At 35.4% G+C, this 17,827-nt stretch overlaps 2 protein-coding genes across 4 annotated transcripts; one reads left to right on the top strand and one right to left on the bottom strand.

Annotated features, from left to right (window-relative positions):
- Window positions 1-2,164: 2,164 nt before the first annotated feature.
- On the top strand, window positions 2,165-7,680 carry LOC113348435 (BTB/POZ domain-containing protein At5g47800-like). The gene is made up of 6 exons (XM_026592205.1): window positions 2,165-2,570; window positions 4,635-4,785; window positions 4,862-4,931; window positions 5,530-5,928; window positions 6,010-6,747; window positions 6,965-7,680. Exons 2-6 carry the CDS (start codon window positions 4,727-4,729, stop codon window positions 7,475-7,477), a joined length of 1,779 nt encoding a protein of 592 aa, XP_026447990.1. The 5' UTR covers window positions 2,165-2,570; window positions 4,635-4,726; the 3' UTR covers window positions 7,478-7,680.
- Window positions 5,642-9,180, bottom strand: LOC113348436 (probable E3 ubiquitin-protein ligase XERICO). 3 transcript variants are annotated; one of them, XM_026592208.1, is made up of 3 exons: window positions 9,084-9,180; window positions 8,146-8,707; window positions 5,642-5,744 (listed from the first exon to the last, which is right to left on the bottom strand). In XM_026592208.1, exon 2 carries the CDS (start codon window positions 8,637-8,639, stop codon window positions 8,181-8,183), a length of 459 nt encoding a protein of 152 aa, XP_026447993.1. In that variant the 5' UTR covers window positions 8,640-8,707; window positions 9,084-9,180; the 3' UTR covers window positions 5,642-5,744; window positions 8,146-8,180. The 3 variants fall into 3 exon arrangements, with proteins under 3 accessions (XP_026447993.1, XP_026447992.1, XP_026447991.1); XM_026592207.1 differs by having other exon boundaries at window positions 5,702-5,836; XM_026592206.1 differs by lacking the exon at window positions 5,642-5,744 and having other exon boundaries at window positions 7,863-8,707.
- Between the last annotated feature and the right edge of the window lie 8,647 nt (window positions 9,181-17,827).

Here is a 17,827-nt window from a genome sequence, read left to right as displayed (position 1 = left end):
TGCATCTCAACATGATCAAAAGAATGGTATTTCACACAAACGATAATGAACTTATTATTCAAAGTCCCAGATGCCCGTTCAACATATCCTTCCTCAAATCCGTTCTTTTTCTCTTGTTAAATTACATCAGAGCACGAGACTCAGGATACTCGCCAGTCTGATTGTACGCTTGAACTAAAGTTGACCATTATGGATTTGTTTCATCCGCTGGATGATACCCATGAGTGTAGTTATGATTTTCGATTCTCACAAGTAAACTTCAAAAAATCGTCTTTTACAAGAAAATCATTACTCTAATTAGAACAACAATAAGATTCTTACAGCGCATACTACAAACATGAACCTCCAACAATATAATCTCGGGCAAAGAGATTTTAACATGTTATAGAAATTCATTGACAAAGAAGAAAGTTGACCACTGTGGATATATTTCATCCGCCGGATGATATCCTTGAGTGTAGTTATGATTTTCGATTGTGAAGTTTACTTTAATTGAGAATTTCATACCATAAGTCTTCAAATATTGATTTGTGCAAAAAAAAATTATGTCATTTTGTGAACCTGGTGCATATTCCCTAAAAATATCATTACATTCCATTTCTACCGATGAGAAGGGGTGTACGCCCACTAAATTTTAGGGTGCATAAATTTGGATTCCAAAATAATCCCATTTAGCGAACTTTATCCCAAATCATTGTCCAAAGGGCTTTGTTGTCTGTCCCGAAGCAAGGCATTGATGACCTTGTCTTAGGGCCGGTCCTGAACATGGTACGAACCCTAACGGGCCATGAGCAGTCACCAACTACAATTTGTGGTTAGTTTTGATACACCCCCGATGGGATCCAATTCACACTACATAGCAGTAGACACTATGTAGTATAAGTTTGCCTGTGTTATTCTTCATCAGTATTCAGTTGTTTGCTTTAAGTTTGTCTGCCTTTGGCCTCTCAAGCAACCTATACATAGAAAAGCAATATATTCTTATCTTCTCTTCCTTTCCTTTCCAATGTCTATTGTGTAGTTTCTTCCAATGAAAGACGAAAAAACTGGTGACCCGGCATCAAATTTTGTTGATGTATCAAATCCTTGTTGTCTCACAATAAACACGAGAAAACATCATGGCCGACAAGATGAGAAATTTTGTAGGGTAAGCGTTTGCAATTTTGTTTGCTTCACATATACTTTGTAATGCGAGTTAAAGTTAACAAACAAAACAACTCCACCACTCATCATCAACTACCACCAATGGTGATAAGGCGTTAATGCTTGCTGATAATTGTAACTATATACTCCAAACAGTAACCCACTAGCTCCACCATAACTAGTGGTTTTCAACGTTAAGATTAGTTTAGCTGAAGAAAGAACTGGCTCCTGCATGCACGTTGCATGTCATTGAAAAAGCTTTAGCCTCTGATAACTCTTATATACATTCGCACCCACTCACCTCAACCTTACTTCCGTACCGCGTGACTCTACGGCACCAAACACTAGTTGTATATTGGTGGAGTATTTGCCTTTCACTTTGGCTTAAGAAGAACGGTTTTGCATCACATTGCAAAAGAACGTACGCAACATAATGGAATTAATGGTAGCTGGTGTCTAATACCCAAGAAAAGCAGCGGAATCTCCATAAAAAGGACACAGCAACCACTAAAGAACACGACACGTGGTAGACAAGAGAATCCAAGAGGAAGCATTGAATTTTTTCGAGAATATACCTCTTAAGTTAGTGGGGAGAAACATGATAGATGTAAACATGAAGATGGGGACTTTCTAGTAGTCCTTCTTCTTCTTTCCAAACTTCAAGCAGTATATCCCACTTGTATAAATTTCAAGATCGATTATATGACACCAAATACGATGCGAAGAGAAGGCTGGACTGGAGAAGGAGGAGAAGAAGAAGGAAAAAGATAGCGTTACTTATTCAAGAAAATCATGATTGTATATATAGTACTGGTGATGCAATAAATGAGAGATGGAATATTGCACTGCTAAGTTGACTACTACCAACAACAACAAAAGCAAAAGAAAAGGTTGATATTGAATCATTGATGCAAAATAATATATATATATATATATATATATATATATATATATATATATTTATTTATTTATTTATTTTATAATTGTCATGCAACACTTCATAAAATCATTCACACTTGTACGTTAAACCTATGATCCAACCATTGAACCTCTCGATCATGTCTATAAAAGAGGCAGTGGTTGTGTCCTACACATATTCTGTTTATAGTTGATGTGTTAATTGATGATGATGACCCTACTTTACACTTCTTCTAGTTGATTTCTTGTACACATCAAAACCCTTCTTCTTCTCCTTCGTTTTCTTCTTCTCTTGTCACTATATACTCTCCAAGTTAAAATCTATCTATCACACAGTATATATAAGTTTCTTAATGGAAGTTCAAATGCGTATTTATTTAGTATTAGTTCCTCTTGTTTGACATCTTTGATTGGGAATTCAGAGTACCCGAGTAGTATTTCTTGAGTGATTAATTTGGGTTTGAAGCTTGGGATTTCAGAATTTCGGTTAGCATTGCATGAATTTTCTGGTATGTATATATCTTTCTTTCCTCTTTTTTTAATTCTTTCTGATCAATACTATATAATTAAAATCTTGAAATTTATTCATCACTTGTTTTTTCATATTAATTAAATGCTCAACAAATTATCAAGACAACAAATAACATGGATGAAAACAAAAATTATTGGAGTAATTATATACCAATGACACAAAAAAGATAATTTGTTTTTCTTGTTGAATTAAGAATAGATTTAACCACGTAGAACAATTATCTTGCTTAATTCTTCTTCGCGTTGAAAAATTTCACTCTCCAGAATATAATGGTAACTAAAAATAATTTAATTTCGGTCAGAAGACGATTGGCCATTTAAAATAGTTTACAATAAATAAGAAAAACTAAAATTTGCGACATATTCATTCTTACAGAAACTCTGTAATGCACTTCAGAATTATTATTTTTTCCCTGATATATCAGTATTCACTTAGTCCCCCTGATAAAAAAAAAAGAAAAGAAAAGAAAACTCTCACTCCGCCACTGGTTCATGTAAAGGTTTAAAGTTTCACTTGGATATGATCATTATTCATTATATAGGTAAAGACTAAAGACCATGTTGATATGACAAGCCACAGCTAGATGCAATCTACGTGTCCCTTTCTAAGGGGTGAAGAAGATCTGGTCATTAGATCTCATGGTTTCGACTTTTACACTGGTTACACCGGTTGGATGATGCGCAATAGCTATGGCACACCGGTAACGGTGCATGAGTCGCTTGCGCCCCACATGCTCGTCAAGCCCAAGCCTGGTTTTGCTTGCACCTTACCGTGTGGGCCTATCACATTCCATTATTTTCCATTTTTCACTACAAGTGCTTGATCTTTAACTAGTGATTTGATTCAGTTGCAAACAGATTCAAGTGCTTGACAATAGGATTGCATTGGTAGGTTGCTTGCTTGTGAGACCTACTCAAAATTGAGTTCCAAGGAATGGTGCTCAAAATCCATTTTCTAATAACATACATATCTTACCTCAAGAAGAATCTACTTCAACCAAGACATTCTTGGTTTAATACCTGAATCCGAATTCCTATCTCTTATGATTTTGCATGAAGCTACCAAAACATCAACATTTTTATTATTTTGTCTCAGCTTTCTACAAATGATTCGTCGTCATGATCCCTAGGTGTACATACACAAATTACGTTTAAAATCATCTCTCATTCGCTTCACGGCCCTCGTGCACCATTGGGTTGGTGAGTACAACTCTTGTAGTAAACGCGAGTACAACACTTGATGGTTGGTGTTTTACTTAAGTTTTCTTTCAACAAACCCTCGAATTTAATTGTAATCTTTTGTGAGATTCCCAAAGATTTAAATGGACAGAAGTTTGCATGCTATGTCTACAAAACATTTAAAGCATATGCTCTCTCAGACTCGGAGTCAGAGTACTCTTTCACTCTCTCTGGCCTCTGCAGTTGGCACTAGTACCTCTCTCTCTGATCTCTAGTGTACGTCTCCTCTGCATGCTTACAAGAACCTTTCCAGGTATCAGCAGAACCTGATCCTCTCTTGGAAATTTGGAAAAAATAAAGGTATAAAGCTATTTTCTCATTATCGAATTCATCTCTTTTGTGAACCATGAAACAAGGAAGATGCATGGGTTGAGAAGAGAAGAAAGACCAGCAATCACAATATATTTTCAGAAAATGTCAAATTGCTTTTGTGTTTTCACTAGACAGCATCTGTACTTCCATCTTACGAACCCTGAAACTTCGATACCTTATTGTTTCTTTTCACCTGTGATCTTTCTCATATATGTTCTTTCCTTTTCTCTAATTCTTACACCGCCGCGGGTTCATCCAAGAGAGCAGTTAATGTATAATCAATTCTTTGATATCTTTCCCTGTTTGCGATAGATCTGACAGGATTTAGATATGACCAAGGTTCATGCATCCAAAGGCTTTTTAAGCACTTGAAGTCTTACTATATTTACCCACCAATCCAACAAAACTTTTGTACGCATTAATTATAGAATTTTGTAATAACTCTATTTAAATTTCCACTTAAAAAATATGCATCTGACATTGTATTTCAGGTCACTGAGGTTTCTTGGATCAGGTGATGGGAATTGAAGGATAAAACATGCATATATGTTAAAGAATCGAACAAATAGAAGAAGGGGGGAAAATGAAGTACATGAAAATTGGAACAAGGCCAGACACTTTTTTTGCTGAAGAAGACACCAGGTACTAAGCATTTTTAATGGAGAAAAAATAAAGAGGAGGTATTCATAAGTTGATTGTATTCATGGTTCTTGCGCAGGTCGGTGTTGTTTGATTTACCGGTGGATCTCGTTATACAAATTAACAACACTAAATTTCTCCTTCATAAGGTAATGTATACAGTATATGCTTCAGTAGCCTTTAAAATCAACAATTCACAGTTTAATTTTCTTTGCTATCTGAAGGATTTGAATTCATCTGTTCCCACCTAGAAGATAGCATAAACTGAAATCCAAGATTGCATAAAAATGAAATCTCAATTACAAGTAAGACTTACTTAAGAATCGGATGATATAGAGAATTTTCTGGCGAAATTTCAATGTCAGACAGTACTGGAGCTTTTAGAAACTTTAAGACCCATGTAGGAAGTTCATCTAAAGAATCTAAAACAGAATGTCAATGATGATAAGAGTGACTAACAGAATTTTAACCCAAATACAACAGAACGAAACAAATTGAACTGCCAATGTTAAAATGAGTATGCTCGACAGCTTTCCAATAAACCCCAAAGAAATACTACCATGGCAGTTAGGATCTTACTGGTATCGCGATGTTGAAACCATATAAACTAGTTAAACAAATCCCAAAATCAGAATTCACCCAGAAAACCTAAGTTTCATCAGTTATCTATGACCGTTTCACAGTTTTTATCTTCTAAGTTACCTCTGAATCACTTGCATCCATTATTTGACACTCATTTTACTGCAGATTCAGTTACTACCAAAATGTGGTATCCTGCGGCAAATTTGTTCAGGTTCTGACGATTCTAACGAAACTGAAGTTGAGCTCCACGATATTCCTGGTGGTGAAGAAGCTTTTGAGCTCTGTGCAAAATTCTGCTACGGAATTACTATCAATCTCAGTGCCCATAATCTTGTACCAGCGGTTTGTGCTGCAAAGTTCCTTAGGATGACAGAGTCAATCTGCAAAGCAAATTTTGCAGCAAAACTTGAAGCTTTCTTCTACTCATGCATTCTTGAAGGCTGGAAAGACTCCATTGTAACGTTACAAACCACTACAGAAGTACCAGACTGGTCAGAAAATTTAGGGATTACTCGACGGTGCATTGATTCAATTGTTGAGAAAATTCTCATACATACATCGAAGGTCAGTAAGCACTTTGTATTTCATAGTGACGTTTCATTACCCCATTAAGTTTTTCTTGAAATTTTAAAGTTGTTTTTGTAGGTTACATGGTCTTTTAAGTACACTAGACCAGGTTATGCTGAAAAACATCACCACACGGTTCCGAGAGATTGGTGGACAGAGGACATATCTGACCTAGACATTGATCTTTTTCGATGCATGATTACAGCCATTCAATCAATAAACATACTCCCTTCAACACTTATAGGTGAAGCATTACATGTATATGCCTATAAATGGCTACCTAAAATTTCTTCAAAGAGTGGCATTTCAGAAAGTTCAGTATCTCAAACAGAAGAAATGATTCAGAAACAACGTAAAGTTCTTGATTCAATTGTGAGCATGATTCCAACAGAACTTGGGTCGGTTTCAGTTGGGTTCTTGCTGAAGTTACTTAGACTGGCAAGTTTAGTTGGGGCACATCAGTCGACAAAAGCAGAACTTATTAGAAAATCAAGTAGGCAACTCGAAGACGCTACAGTTGATGATTTACTGATTCCACTTCACTCATCATTGGATCAGCATTTTTACGATATAAACTTGGTTCGGGCGCTATTGGAAAGTTTTTTGGCTCAATGGCGGAGACAGGGTTCACAGGTAGAAAGTGAATCTGTCATTTCAATAAGGAGAGTAGGAAAACTTATTGATTCTTACCTCCAAGTGGTTGCTAGGGATGGTAACATACCAGTTTCAAAGATTGTCTCACTTGCCGAGTCTTTACCGGAAATCGCCCGTTTGGATCATGATGAATTATACAAAGCTATCAACATTTATCTAAAGGTAATGTGGTTCCTCTTAATAATTTAAGTTGTTTGAAACCTAGGGTCAAATTATCCTGTTAGTCAATACATCTAACATAACACAAACTTAAATCAGTACGACTCCAAAACAATAATTAGCAGGATAAGAATAACTCTACTGGCAGTATCCTAAATCATTTTTTAAATTGTTAGAAATATGGTGTTGTTCTAATAATCAATTTCTCTGTTAACACCAGGAGCATACAGATATAAGCAAAGAAGACAAGAAACGACTTTGTAGAATTCTTAACTGTCAGAAATTGTCCCCGAAAGTGTGTGCTCATGTTGTAAAAAACGAACGTCTACCCTTAAGAACAGTAGTACAAGTCTTATTCTTTGATCAAGAGAGAAACTCAAAAGTAACAAGTAGGAAACCACAGCTTACTGAGACAATACTTGAAAGTTTTGAACAACCAAAATTGATCCAAACTGAGTATAACAATAAGCCAGAAAGAGTTGCAAATAAACAAAATGGCCTAAGGACGTCAGAGGGAGAAGCAACTACATCAACAACTGAGATGAGAACTCATCATCAGATTATGAGGAGGAAACAGGACATCGGGATTTTGCCAGGGTCAGAAATTACAAAGGCAATGAGGGAGACGGCAATTACTGAAGGAGCATCTGGAAGTAAATTGGAGTCTAAGAAGGAAACAGTAAGGAGAAGCAAATCAGGAAATCACGGCCCCAATAAATCGGGAACTAAATAGTAAGACCAGAAAAGACCACTGTTTCTCTACTTAATTCTATTTTTCTTAAGCTGTAACTGTAAGTGATATACAGTATATACAGGATTCGTTTTAAACAGCTGAAATCCAGTTAATAAATGTTGGGGTACTGGTGCACCAACTTCTGGTGATAAGTCGTTCAGTAATAGCCTTATAGCTATTTATATTGAGTTCATAACTTCCGTTCAGTCTTACATCCCTTCTCTGTATTTTTCTAAGAGCACATTCACAAAAAGTGCACCCTAAAAGAAGGCTTGAGAAAACATAATCCAATTTTGAGTTAACATTCATGAATCATGTTTGCCACCCGACAAATAACAAATTGGATGGTGCTGAAGTTGTTTTAACTAGGCATAGTAGATCAAGCTAAATCAAAACTGAAGCTCATAAATAGAATTTAAAAGGCTTTCGTCATGAAGCAAAAGAAAACAACATGTCTGTACATGAAAAGATTGATATCAAAATGCTAGGTTCGATACAACATAAGTATAAACTACACCCTATTTACGTGTAACCTTACGTACATACTAAGTACTGGATACAATACCTTCCCTGTACAGCATTACCACTGTTACTACTAGTACTATTACTAACACAAATATAACTGTACACTACTTCTCAATGATAATGAGTGGTATTGGAGTAAATACCTCCATCGAATGAGTCGAAATTATGTTCATGAACTCTACCAAAGGCATGAAGTAGTCTCGTCTGGAGGCATCAGCGGGGTTCTGCATAGAGGACAAGTGATGTTCCAGTAATCTAACCATTTCTCCAAACAGACCTTGTGATAAACATGACCACAAGACAAGCGGTTTATTTCTGATTCGGGTTCAAACTGGTTAAGGCATACCAAGCAATCATGGTCATACTGTTTAGACTTACAAACTGAACCGAATTGAACTGTTGGAATCCGGCTCCTGAATTCTTCCACGAATGTGCCTGATTGTGTAAGACATAAATCAAATGGTTCTGATGGATTTTCAATGGAATCGGACTGCGGCGACGATGATGATGTATTAATACCAACTATGTGAAGGATTGATCGAATAATGCCTTTGAAAATTGAGATTGATAGAGCTGTGTTAACAAGGATTACACAGAGTACTCCTTCTGAAGGAGCTGGAAGGCTTGAAAGACCCATTTTTAATGATATGATTTTGGAATTGGAGAGATTTCTGAAATGAAAGGAATGATTCTTTCTTCTTATATCTGAAATGAATCAAAGACAAAACATAGTGAAAATTCAGAAGAATACACTTACAGATCTACAGAAACATATTAATTAAACATATCTATACTGAAACTCTCCAATCAATAACAAGATAAGTAATCAGATCTTACTACAAATTCAATATCAAGATCTTGAATAACAGAGATAAGTTTAACTATGAAACTAACAATCAAAAACTATTCCAAAAAAAAAAAAAGATTTTTAGAAACAAGATAAGGTTCATGAATGAATAATTAAAAAAAAATCTAATAACAAATAGATAATTTTATATATAAACAAGATTGTTGTGATTCAGTAGTAATGAAAGATAGAGAAAAACACAGTGCCGCTAAAGAGAAAGAGAGTCTCACTTACATAGTTTATGTTTGCAGGTTAAACTAGCTGAGCAAGGATTGATTTTAGTTCCTCAATCAAATAAATAAGGGGTTCTGTTTTAGGCATTCATGGTGCTGATATGATTAGGGCTGTTCATGGTCGGTTTTGGTTCGGTTTTTAGCCAAACCAAAACCGAAACCAATACTATCGGTTTCTTAAAATATGAACCAAACCAATCCATTAACCATTGGTTCGGTTTCTTAATGGTTCTAGCCGGTTTCGGTTTATTCCAGCGGTTATCGGTTAACCGGCTGCTATGTCAGTTTCAGGAAACTGACAGTTCAAAATTTCAAATCTAAGAAAAAAAAACATGGTTTAAAGATTTTCAAACCTACCTACAGGCTACATACATTCCCATTCCAATATTCCATACACAATCCAAATTCATAACATTCTTAAACACAATTCAAAAGATAAAGATTAGTAATTCAAAAGATCCACAGTCTCCATAACATCTGAACAACATCGACACTTTCCAGCTATGCATCCACAAAATCAACTGATAGCTTCAGACTTTCCAGGGTTGCTGACTGCATGTATATGAAAATGGCAAGCAACTGGTAGTTAGAATCTAATTCACGTATATTTCCACTAATCATGATGGCAAACAATACATGAAAATGCTAACAGTGAAAAGACGTGACATGTAAACACACCATCAGGAGGACAATGTATCTTTCTTTGCTAACTGAACAGGTAATAACTTAACAGGTTTAAGAGGCACTAAATTAGCACATTAAGACTTTAAATTAAATCCAAAGAAAACATGCTTCCAATTGGTGAGAAAAAATTGAAGATTGTTTAGGATTTTCTGAAATTCAATTAGGGAAGAAATTAATGATGATGCTGAGATGATTGTTAAATTTAATCAAAGTAAAAGAGAAACTGAATTCAATTGTTTGACTAGAACTAATTCAGAAGTAGAAGATTTATCTCTCAATAGCATACAACAGAGTTACAGTTCTTGCAACTTAAATCCCCCAACCCAATTTTGACTGTTTAGATGCAGCCTCTAAATCTCAGGAGCATGATAGACATTTCAAAATGGTGAAATCCAGTCCACTTGCAAAATCCAGAGAGTTACAGCAAGCACTGGAATTGTTGCTTTACCTCCAAAAGATAAGTATCACAAACTCTAAACTAATGATTTGAAATGATAAAGCTTGATCTTTGACCTTACAACTCACAAAATAAAGCGAATGATCTATAATTCCTATATGTGACTTATGAGCTAATTATATGAAGTTTTATGAGTCACCCATAAGCTGACATACATGAACTAGATAATCTGAACATTTTGTGGTATGTCATCAATAAGCTAAACTGCTATACTACAAACAAATTAACAAATGAAATAATACCTGAACTAACTTCCTCTTCTGGTCCCAAGGAAGAAGTATCAAGATCAATCGGCGTCTTCAACCAATTTTGAGCACAAATCAATGCCTCAACTGTTGTGGGAAGTAAAGAACTTCGATATGGATCGAGAATACGCCTCCCAGTGCTAAAGGCAGATTCAGATGCCACTGAAGAGATGGGTATAGCCAATATATCTCTTGCGATTAGTGCCAAAGTAGGATACCTAGTCGAGTTCGTCTTCCACCAAATCAGATAACATGTAAAAAAAGCATATCAAAGTGCATTCAAATACTACTTATTAAAAAGATAAGTTTCTTGTTTATTAATCCTTCGTGTGTTTCAAAAAGAACAAGAAAAAAAAATCCTTCCTGGGCACAGACGCACAGTAAGCTGGTCATAGATTTCTGAAGGAAGAAAATGAAGAGATCTTCTTCCACTGCATACATTAGATATAGACCTACTAGGAAAAGAAAAAAAAAATCATTTCTTTCTACTCCTTCTCTGAGAGATTGTTGACGATTCTATTTGACTAATTGACTTAACATTAACATTAACATTGATACAGAACTGAAGTTGAACGTGAACATGATTTTACACAAAAAAAAAATCCCTAATTGACTTATACAATAACATGATTAGATTTTGCCAACTTTCCCTAATTCATCCTTTTTTTTTTCTTTTTTTGTTGTTGCATAAGCACAAAATTAATGTTATAATTAATTAAGGAGTAGATAAATTCACTGGATGTCCTCTCAGCTAGAGCTAAAGAACGAATTGACACAGTGGTACCAATCACTTGAACGAATTAGTAAAAGAAGACTGCAAATTTTAGAATCCTATTTTTCTAATTCTTGAGGAAAAATATCTTACTGGTGTTGATCCTGATTCCTCCATAGTTGAATCAAAGAAATCAACTTAATCCTGCAAAAAAACAAAACATGCAAAATCAAATCATTTTAGTAAACCCTAGATTAAATATAAATCATGTAAATCAAGTAACCCAAGTTACATAAATGATAAATATGATACCTCTTAAAAGAAATTAGATGTTCACTTGTTTATTTCGTCTGAAGAATGAAGATGATACCTTCTACTAGTAAACCCTAGATAACACTGACAGGTTACAATTACAAACTCATATGAACAGATTTCGTCTGAAAAGAAGGAGGAGGAGAAGGAGAAGAAGAAGAAGAATGACGGGAGGGGATGATTAGATTCTACTAGAGTTTAGAGAATCGCAACCATGGTATATTCCTTACGCATCTGACATCTCAACTTTCTGTTCTATGAACTGAAGAGTGAAGAAGGAGGCGAAGATGTGAAGTGAAAATTAGGTCGACGAATGTATATTTGGGTTATAACTTAAGAAATATGAAGGGTGTGGATTGAATCTATCTGATATTAATCAACGGTCTATATTTATCGGTTTTCCAATGGTTTTTGGTTCGGTTTTCAGGCCAAACCAAAACCAAACCAATACTATCGGTTTTTCAAAATTTTTTACCAAACCAATCCAAATCTAAATGGTTTGGTTCGGTTTCTTGCTTATTGGTCTGGTTCGGTCGGTTTCCAACGGTTAACCGACACCATGTTCAGCCCTAGATATGATATCTAGATGATATAGACAGACACAACCAACACAAAAGAAGAAGAAGAATTGATAAGTCACTGACTAACTGAAAGCCTTTTTCTAGTTTCCTTTCTTTACTCTTTCACACAATCACAGATTCACACATATTTATAGTCCATAGAGACAGACCCCCAGAGGCAGAGGCAACCAACAATTTACTGCTACTACTACTGTAGGGGCATTTTAGGTATTTAGCCCATCTGTGGTGTGTGACCATGGTCTGGTGATTATTGAACTATTTATTACTTAATTTCCACTTGTGGTGGGTTGATCAATTTTTTTATTTTTTTATATCAGTTTTGATTTAATGTGGTAAAAAGTGAGCTTGAGCCATTCTTGTTCACTCAAGAAGCTAACGAAAAGAGAACAGGTCTTATTTTTGAGCAAAAACCTTTTCTTTTTGGATCTTGATTCTTGAACATTTAAGAACTGATACACATTTTAATGTAATCACAAACAAAGGTTATATATATCCTTGTTGACGTATTAATGGAAACATATCAATGTGTGGATCATGTTGATCACTGTAAAAGGGGCAAAATTGAGAATAAATAAATTTTATTTGGCAGCTCACATATATGAGTTTTATGCTATTATATGGCGGAGAGTCGGAGACAAAAAAAAAATAAATGGGAGTAACAGTTAAACCTCGATAAATTAACAAGTATTTATATTTAAACAGAAATAACTTAAAGGTGAGGCTGGTAAATTTGTTAATGTATCATGATCATCAATTTACCGAGTATCTCAGTACTAATTCGATCATGAGATATGCATGTTCCAACTTTTGGTGGTTGATAATCTTGTTTTTTGTACATCGAATGCATGTTCAGAAAGCTTTATGTGTGTCCTGAAGATAAGAATTAGGTATACAGATTAGGTAAAGTCGTTCATTAAGTTTATCGTTGTAGGTATAATAACAACGTGATTTTTTCCTTCTTGAATTAAGCCGGAAAAGCGGACCAAATGACAAAACTTATGTGTTTGTCTTCACAGTGGTGAAGTCAGTATTGTTGTTGTCGCCTACTCATATCTTCAGATATTTATCAACGTATGTCGTTTTTTTCAGCACAAAACTTAACGAGCATGCAATAAATGAAATTTGTGATGTAAGCACCAAAATTAATTTCAGTATTGTTAGTTTGGAATAATATGAAAATATATATATTCCATACGCATATACGGTGGGATACTTATTATTTTGCTAACTCGTACCTTCAATTCTAGATCTGCTCCCGAGTATAAAACTTATTTCAAGAACCCTGCGTCAATAAAGAAATCAACATTATGCTGCCAGAGAATTAAGTTTTTATTTTGGATAAGCCTCCCTTAATTGAGGCAATGGAACATTAGGTATTGCTAAATATCAATAGAAAATTACTCTTCAAAAAAAGAATACTAACACATTAAGAATGTATAACAACAAATATAAGATAACATACTGCAAAATTTAACCCAAAATACCCAAAGATGCAAACTAAGGTTGTGTTTGATAACACAGAAAGGAAATGACTCTATGAAATCAATTTCCTAGGAAAGGCAGGAAAAGATTTTCCATAAAACTAGAATTAAGTTTAAAACATACATTAGACCACATTTTTCCTTAAATTCCATAAAAATAGATTTTTGATCAGACATCGGAAAAACATTATTTCCATGAAAAGATAGCTAATTCCATGGAACTAACTCCAGCCAAACACAGACTTATACAACTTATAAGATAGCATTGCACTACCCTTTGACATTAAATCTAGTTATTTTTTATTTGACAAAACAAGTTATAACAGCATACACATTAGATTCATTAGACAATTATAAAAACAAAATGAAGAGTCACTGGGTGTCGACACCAGTGACTTAAATTCCAGATTCGTCAGCATACAAAAAAAGTAAAAAAATGTCCTGGTATTAGGACCCGATTCACAAAAGCATCATACTATTATAAACTATTAACAAAATGATCATATTTCCGTTAGGAAGAGAGTTAAGTGATGACTTACAGTTAAATATGTTAATAAAATTATTTAAGTGTCCTTCCTGTTTATCCTTCCATACACAATTTTAATTTTTGCCTTCATTATAATTTTTTTGACGATGGTGTTATTTGTAGGTGGTGGTGCTGCCGGTTACATATCGTTACACCGCATTTAGGATCGTAAAATCACATTCAGGTTCGTTACACTGCATTCAAGATAGTTACACCGCATTCACCTAAAGGGTTCACCGCTTCCCCTCTGGGGTTTAGCGTAAATTCTTAAGCTTCCACCACCACCACCACCACCACCACCGCTTCATTACCACCACATCAACCAATTAGTTAATTAGAAAGGGTACTTTGAGGGATATTTTCGAAAAAGATAACACCATTTTATTCAAAAGTGTTAAGTCGGATGAAAAAAACAAGATTTATAAAGGGGATACCAGTCTTACTAGAGGCTGATACCATTTCATATAAAATAAAAAATATTAAGCGATCTTGACCGTTGGATCGATGAGATGGTATCAGTCCCTAGCAAAACTGATAGTCTGGTATCCCTATATAAATCATGGAAAAAAGGTCATTTTGTAAATGAATAACAAACATATGTGAACGAAATACAAAATGTACGATCGTTATGTAATTGCCAAAAAAAAAGTACTGGTCTCTCGCTGCATTCTTGAAAGAAAAGACATATTTGTACCAGCAACGGATTTCTTTAATCTAATCTTTTTATGGAAGACAATGCGATATAAATCTACTGCACCACTAACCAGACATCTTAAATCTAATCTAAACTTTTTGGTAGGCATCTCGTTTTAGGCTCTATCTTGAGCTTCCTCCTCATTTTGTGGATTGGTTCATGAACTAGTACTAGTCAGGACTCCTTTACTTTTGTGGGGCCCGACCAAAATTGTTGAACATACGTGTCACCAAGTGAGGTAATATTAAAATTGGGACGTCATACCTAGGGCTGCACAAGACCCGCCCACGATACCCAAACCCACCCGTACCCGCTAAATCCGTGGGTTTTTAATCCATACCCGCCCGTTGTGGGTGCGGGGTTGGTTATGAAAAAAAAACCCGCTGTCTGTGGGTGCGAGGTTGGTTTAAGCTAATACCCGCCCATACCCGTCCAAAAAACCCGCAGATTATATATCATTAGATAAAACTAATCCTATTCGTCCATTATGAAACCCTAATACTAGTAGATAGGATAACTGATAACCCTCATTCACTTTCTACACTCTTCTCTCTGTTCGGCCTCTTCTCTTCTTCCTCCTCAGTTCTTCTTCTTCACCTACGAACGACAATTACCAGAAATCTTCACCAGAAATCGACAACAATCGAAAAATCAACAGATTCAACACTTAATCTTCATATGTGAACTTCCTAGATATGAATATTTTGGGGTTTTGGTTTTTTTTTCTCACTTAATCAAGGAGAATAGAAGTTACTCTAAATACTTGAATATAAAGCGGGTTTAAACCCGTTTAAACCCATACCCGCCCAACCCGTAGCGGGCGGGTAACAAAACCCGCCCGCTGTTTATGGGTGCGGGGTTGGTTATGAAAAAAAAAACCCGCAGTCTGTGGGTGCGAGGTTGGTTTTAGCTTATACCCGCCCATACCCGCCCATGTGCAGCCCTAGTCATACCCACCTTTCACTAGAACCAGGTGGCGACCAAGAAGAGGTGTTTCAAATCTTTGCCATTTTCACCAAATCAAGCTTATGCAACACATGCACAAAGCCTTGTCTTTGTCAATCACTCTAGAAGTGCCCCCCCTCCATTCTTGGAACCCTATCTTCAGTTCTGGATGATAATACTGTGTGGATTTATTTTACTTTCTCCCGAAAGCTCTTGTACATGGACAGATGGTCAGAAATTGGAGGAGCACCTAGGCGATCAGAGGTCAGATTTCAATCAATTATGTGGTAGGCTGTCGTCTAAATTTGGAACAGGCATTTGAGGGCCACCTTTTAAATTTGGGGAGCATTATTCACATTGTATCATCTTTTTGATCGATTTATTCAGAAAATTTGAGGGATGTATTTTAAATTTCAACTGGATATTATTTAGAAGAGTAAAAATGAACTAGTAAGTTCTTGAAACGCGAAATGTTTAACTTCATATTCTTTTTAAATATGTTTATCAATGTTTTTTCTTGACGGAAATGTTAATAATAATTATTAAGAATCATAATAGATAGGTTCGCAATTTCTTGCTAATCAAAAACATTATTATAATGCTAGATTTTTGAACTCATTGTTGCAAATACGTTGGCATATGTTGATGATTCTAGATCCTTGCTTCCTTTGTTGTGGAATCCGTTCTATTATGATTTCTGCTGTCCAACCTGAGCTTGAGGGTTTGTATTAGTTTCTGTAATTGTATTTTTTTGGACACCATGGAATATCTGCACTATTTTTGTAGGTTATATCCGGTAGTAATATGTAGTCTGTCGCTATGAAGACACTTGATAATATGTTCTCATTTAACTAGTCACTTACTTTCAACATAGTTTTTGCTTCTGCATGAACAACGAAGAAGCTCAATCTAAACCCGCTGAAGCATAAAAGCTTCTTGATCTACTGATTAAAGGATGAAAGTATATCCCATATATAAATCTTCTTTCTTAAACGATGCATCAATAAATATTATCTAATTTAAGTTTAGAGAATACCGTGAAGTCTTATTTATTTTTTCTTTACAAATATGAGGAACCGTAATTAAGCATGTTCTAGTAGGAGTAGAGTTCATATATTTGTTAATCTGGTCTATCAGGTTTGTTGGATCTGGACTACTTTTATTTAAATTACTGAGCATCTATGTTTCTAAATGAACCGACGGATGATAGTCATTTTCTTCCAAAAATCACAAGTATTCAAAGTCGGATATTCATTTTTCTTACCCCTGTACTTATCTCATATGTGCAAATCTGGGAGTAAACCGAGTCCATCGAACAACCAAACCAAATAGCTTTAGCAAAAGTACTGAACTTGAAAAATATGCATGGGGATTGCAGATGAGACATTCTACGGAAATAGTCGAAAATGATTTGCTAGCTGCTAGAGGTAAGAGAATACAGTAAGAGAATGCAGTAAAGATAGCATTAACACTAGAAGAGTAATAGAGTGCATTCCCATTACTAAAGGTATCAAATCTAAGTTATCACACTAGTCGTGGGAGTTAAAAAGTAGTGGAGAATGTAGAAGGCCAAAGATGGAGACATGAGAGGAAGGAGTAAGTGTGGTGTAATTCCAAACTACTAGATATTGCCTTATTAAACCTTGCTAGGAAAACCACCACATATTTATTTACAACACTTCCCCTTGGATGACACCACACTACTAGATATTGCCTTATTAAACCTTGCTAGGAAAACCCAAAGGGAAAAACCTAGGCAAAGGAAAAAGAGTACAACACGTATAGAGTAGTGATTGATGACATAACCAATTGCACTCCTTATTATATTAATGTATTGGTTCATGATAGAACCGATTTTAGAACACAACTCACTCAAGTATGCAAACGGGTACGCATACCTAAGTAGACGGACTTGGACTGTGTCCGACAGTACGCAAACGGGTACACATACTTTCACACATCCAAAATTCAGTTGAAATCAGTACGCATATGGGTACGCATACCAAAGTTCCCAGACTTCAACTGAGTTCGCCAGTACGAGTACAGGTAGGCATACCAAGACTCCCGGACTTTACCTGACCTTGCCAGTACGCATATGGGTATGTATA

The sequence above is a fragment of the Papaver somniferum genome, chromosome 2, assembly GCF_003573695.1.
Source record: "Papaver somniferum cultivar HN1 chromosome 2, ASM357369v1, whole genome shotgun sequence".
Lineage (NCBI taxonomy): Eukaryota > Viridiplantae > Streptophyta > Magnoliopsida > Ranunculales > Papaveraceae > Papaver > Papaver somniferum.
The sequence above is the reverse complement of the archived record's forward strand: the minus strand, read 5'-3'. Positions and strand labels throughout refer to the sequence as shown.

Excerpts from the sequence above, each read along its gene's own strand:
- LOC113348435 (XM_026592205.1), top strand. The coding sequence starts at position 4,727 with ATGAAGTACATGAAAATTGGAACAAGGCCAGACACTTTTTTTGCTGAA. Across the intron at positions 5,929-6,009 it reads TTCTCATACATACATCGAAG|GTTACATGGTCTTTTAAGTA; the intron begins GTCAGTAAGCAC and ends TTGTTTTTGTAG. Across the intron at positions 6,748-6,964 it reads CTATCAACATTTATCTAAAG|GAGCATACAGATATAAGCAA; the intron begins GTAATGTGGTTC and ends TGTTAACACCAG.
- LOC113348436 (XM_026592208.1), bottom strand. The coding sequence starts at position 8,639 with ATGGGTCTTTCAAGCCTTCCAGCTCCTTCAGAAGGAGTACTCTGTGTA.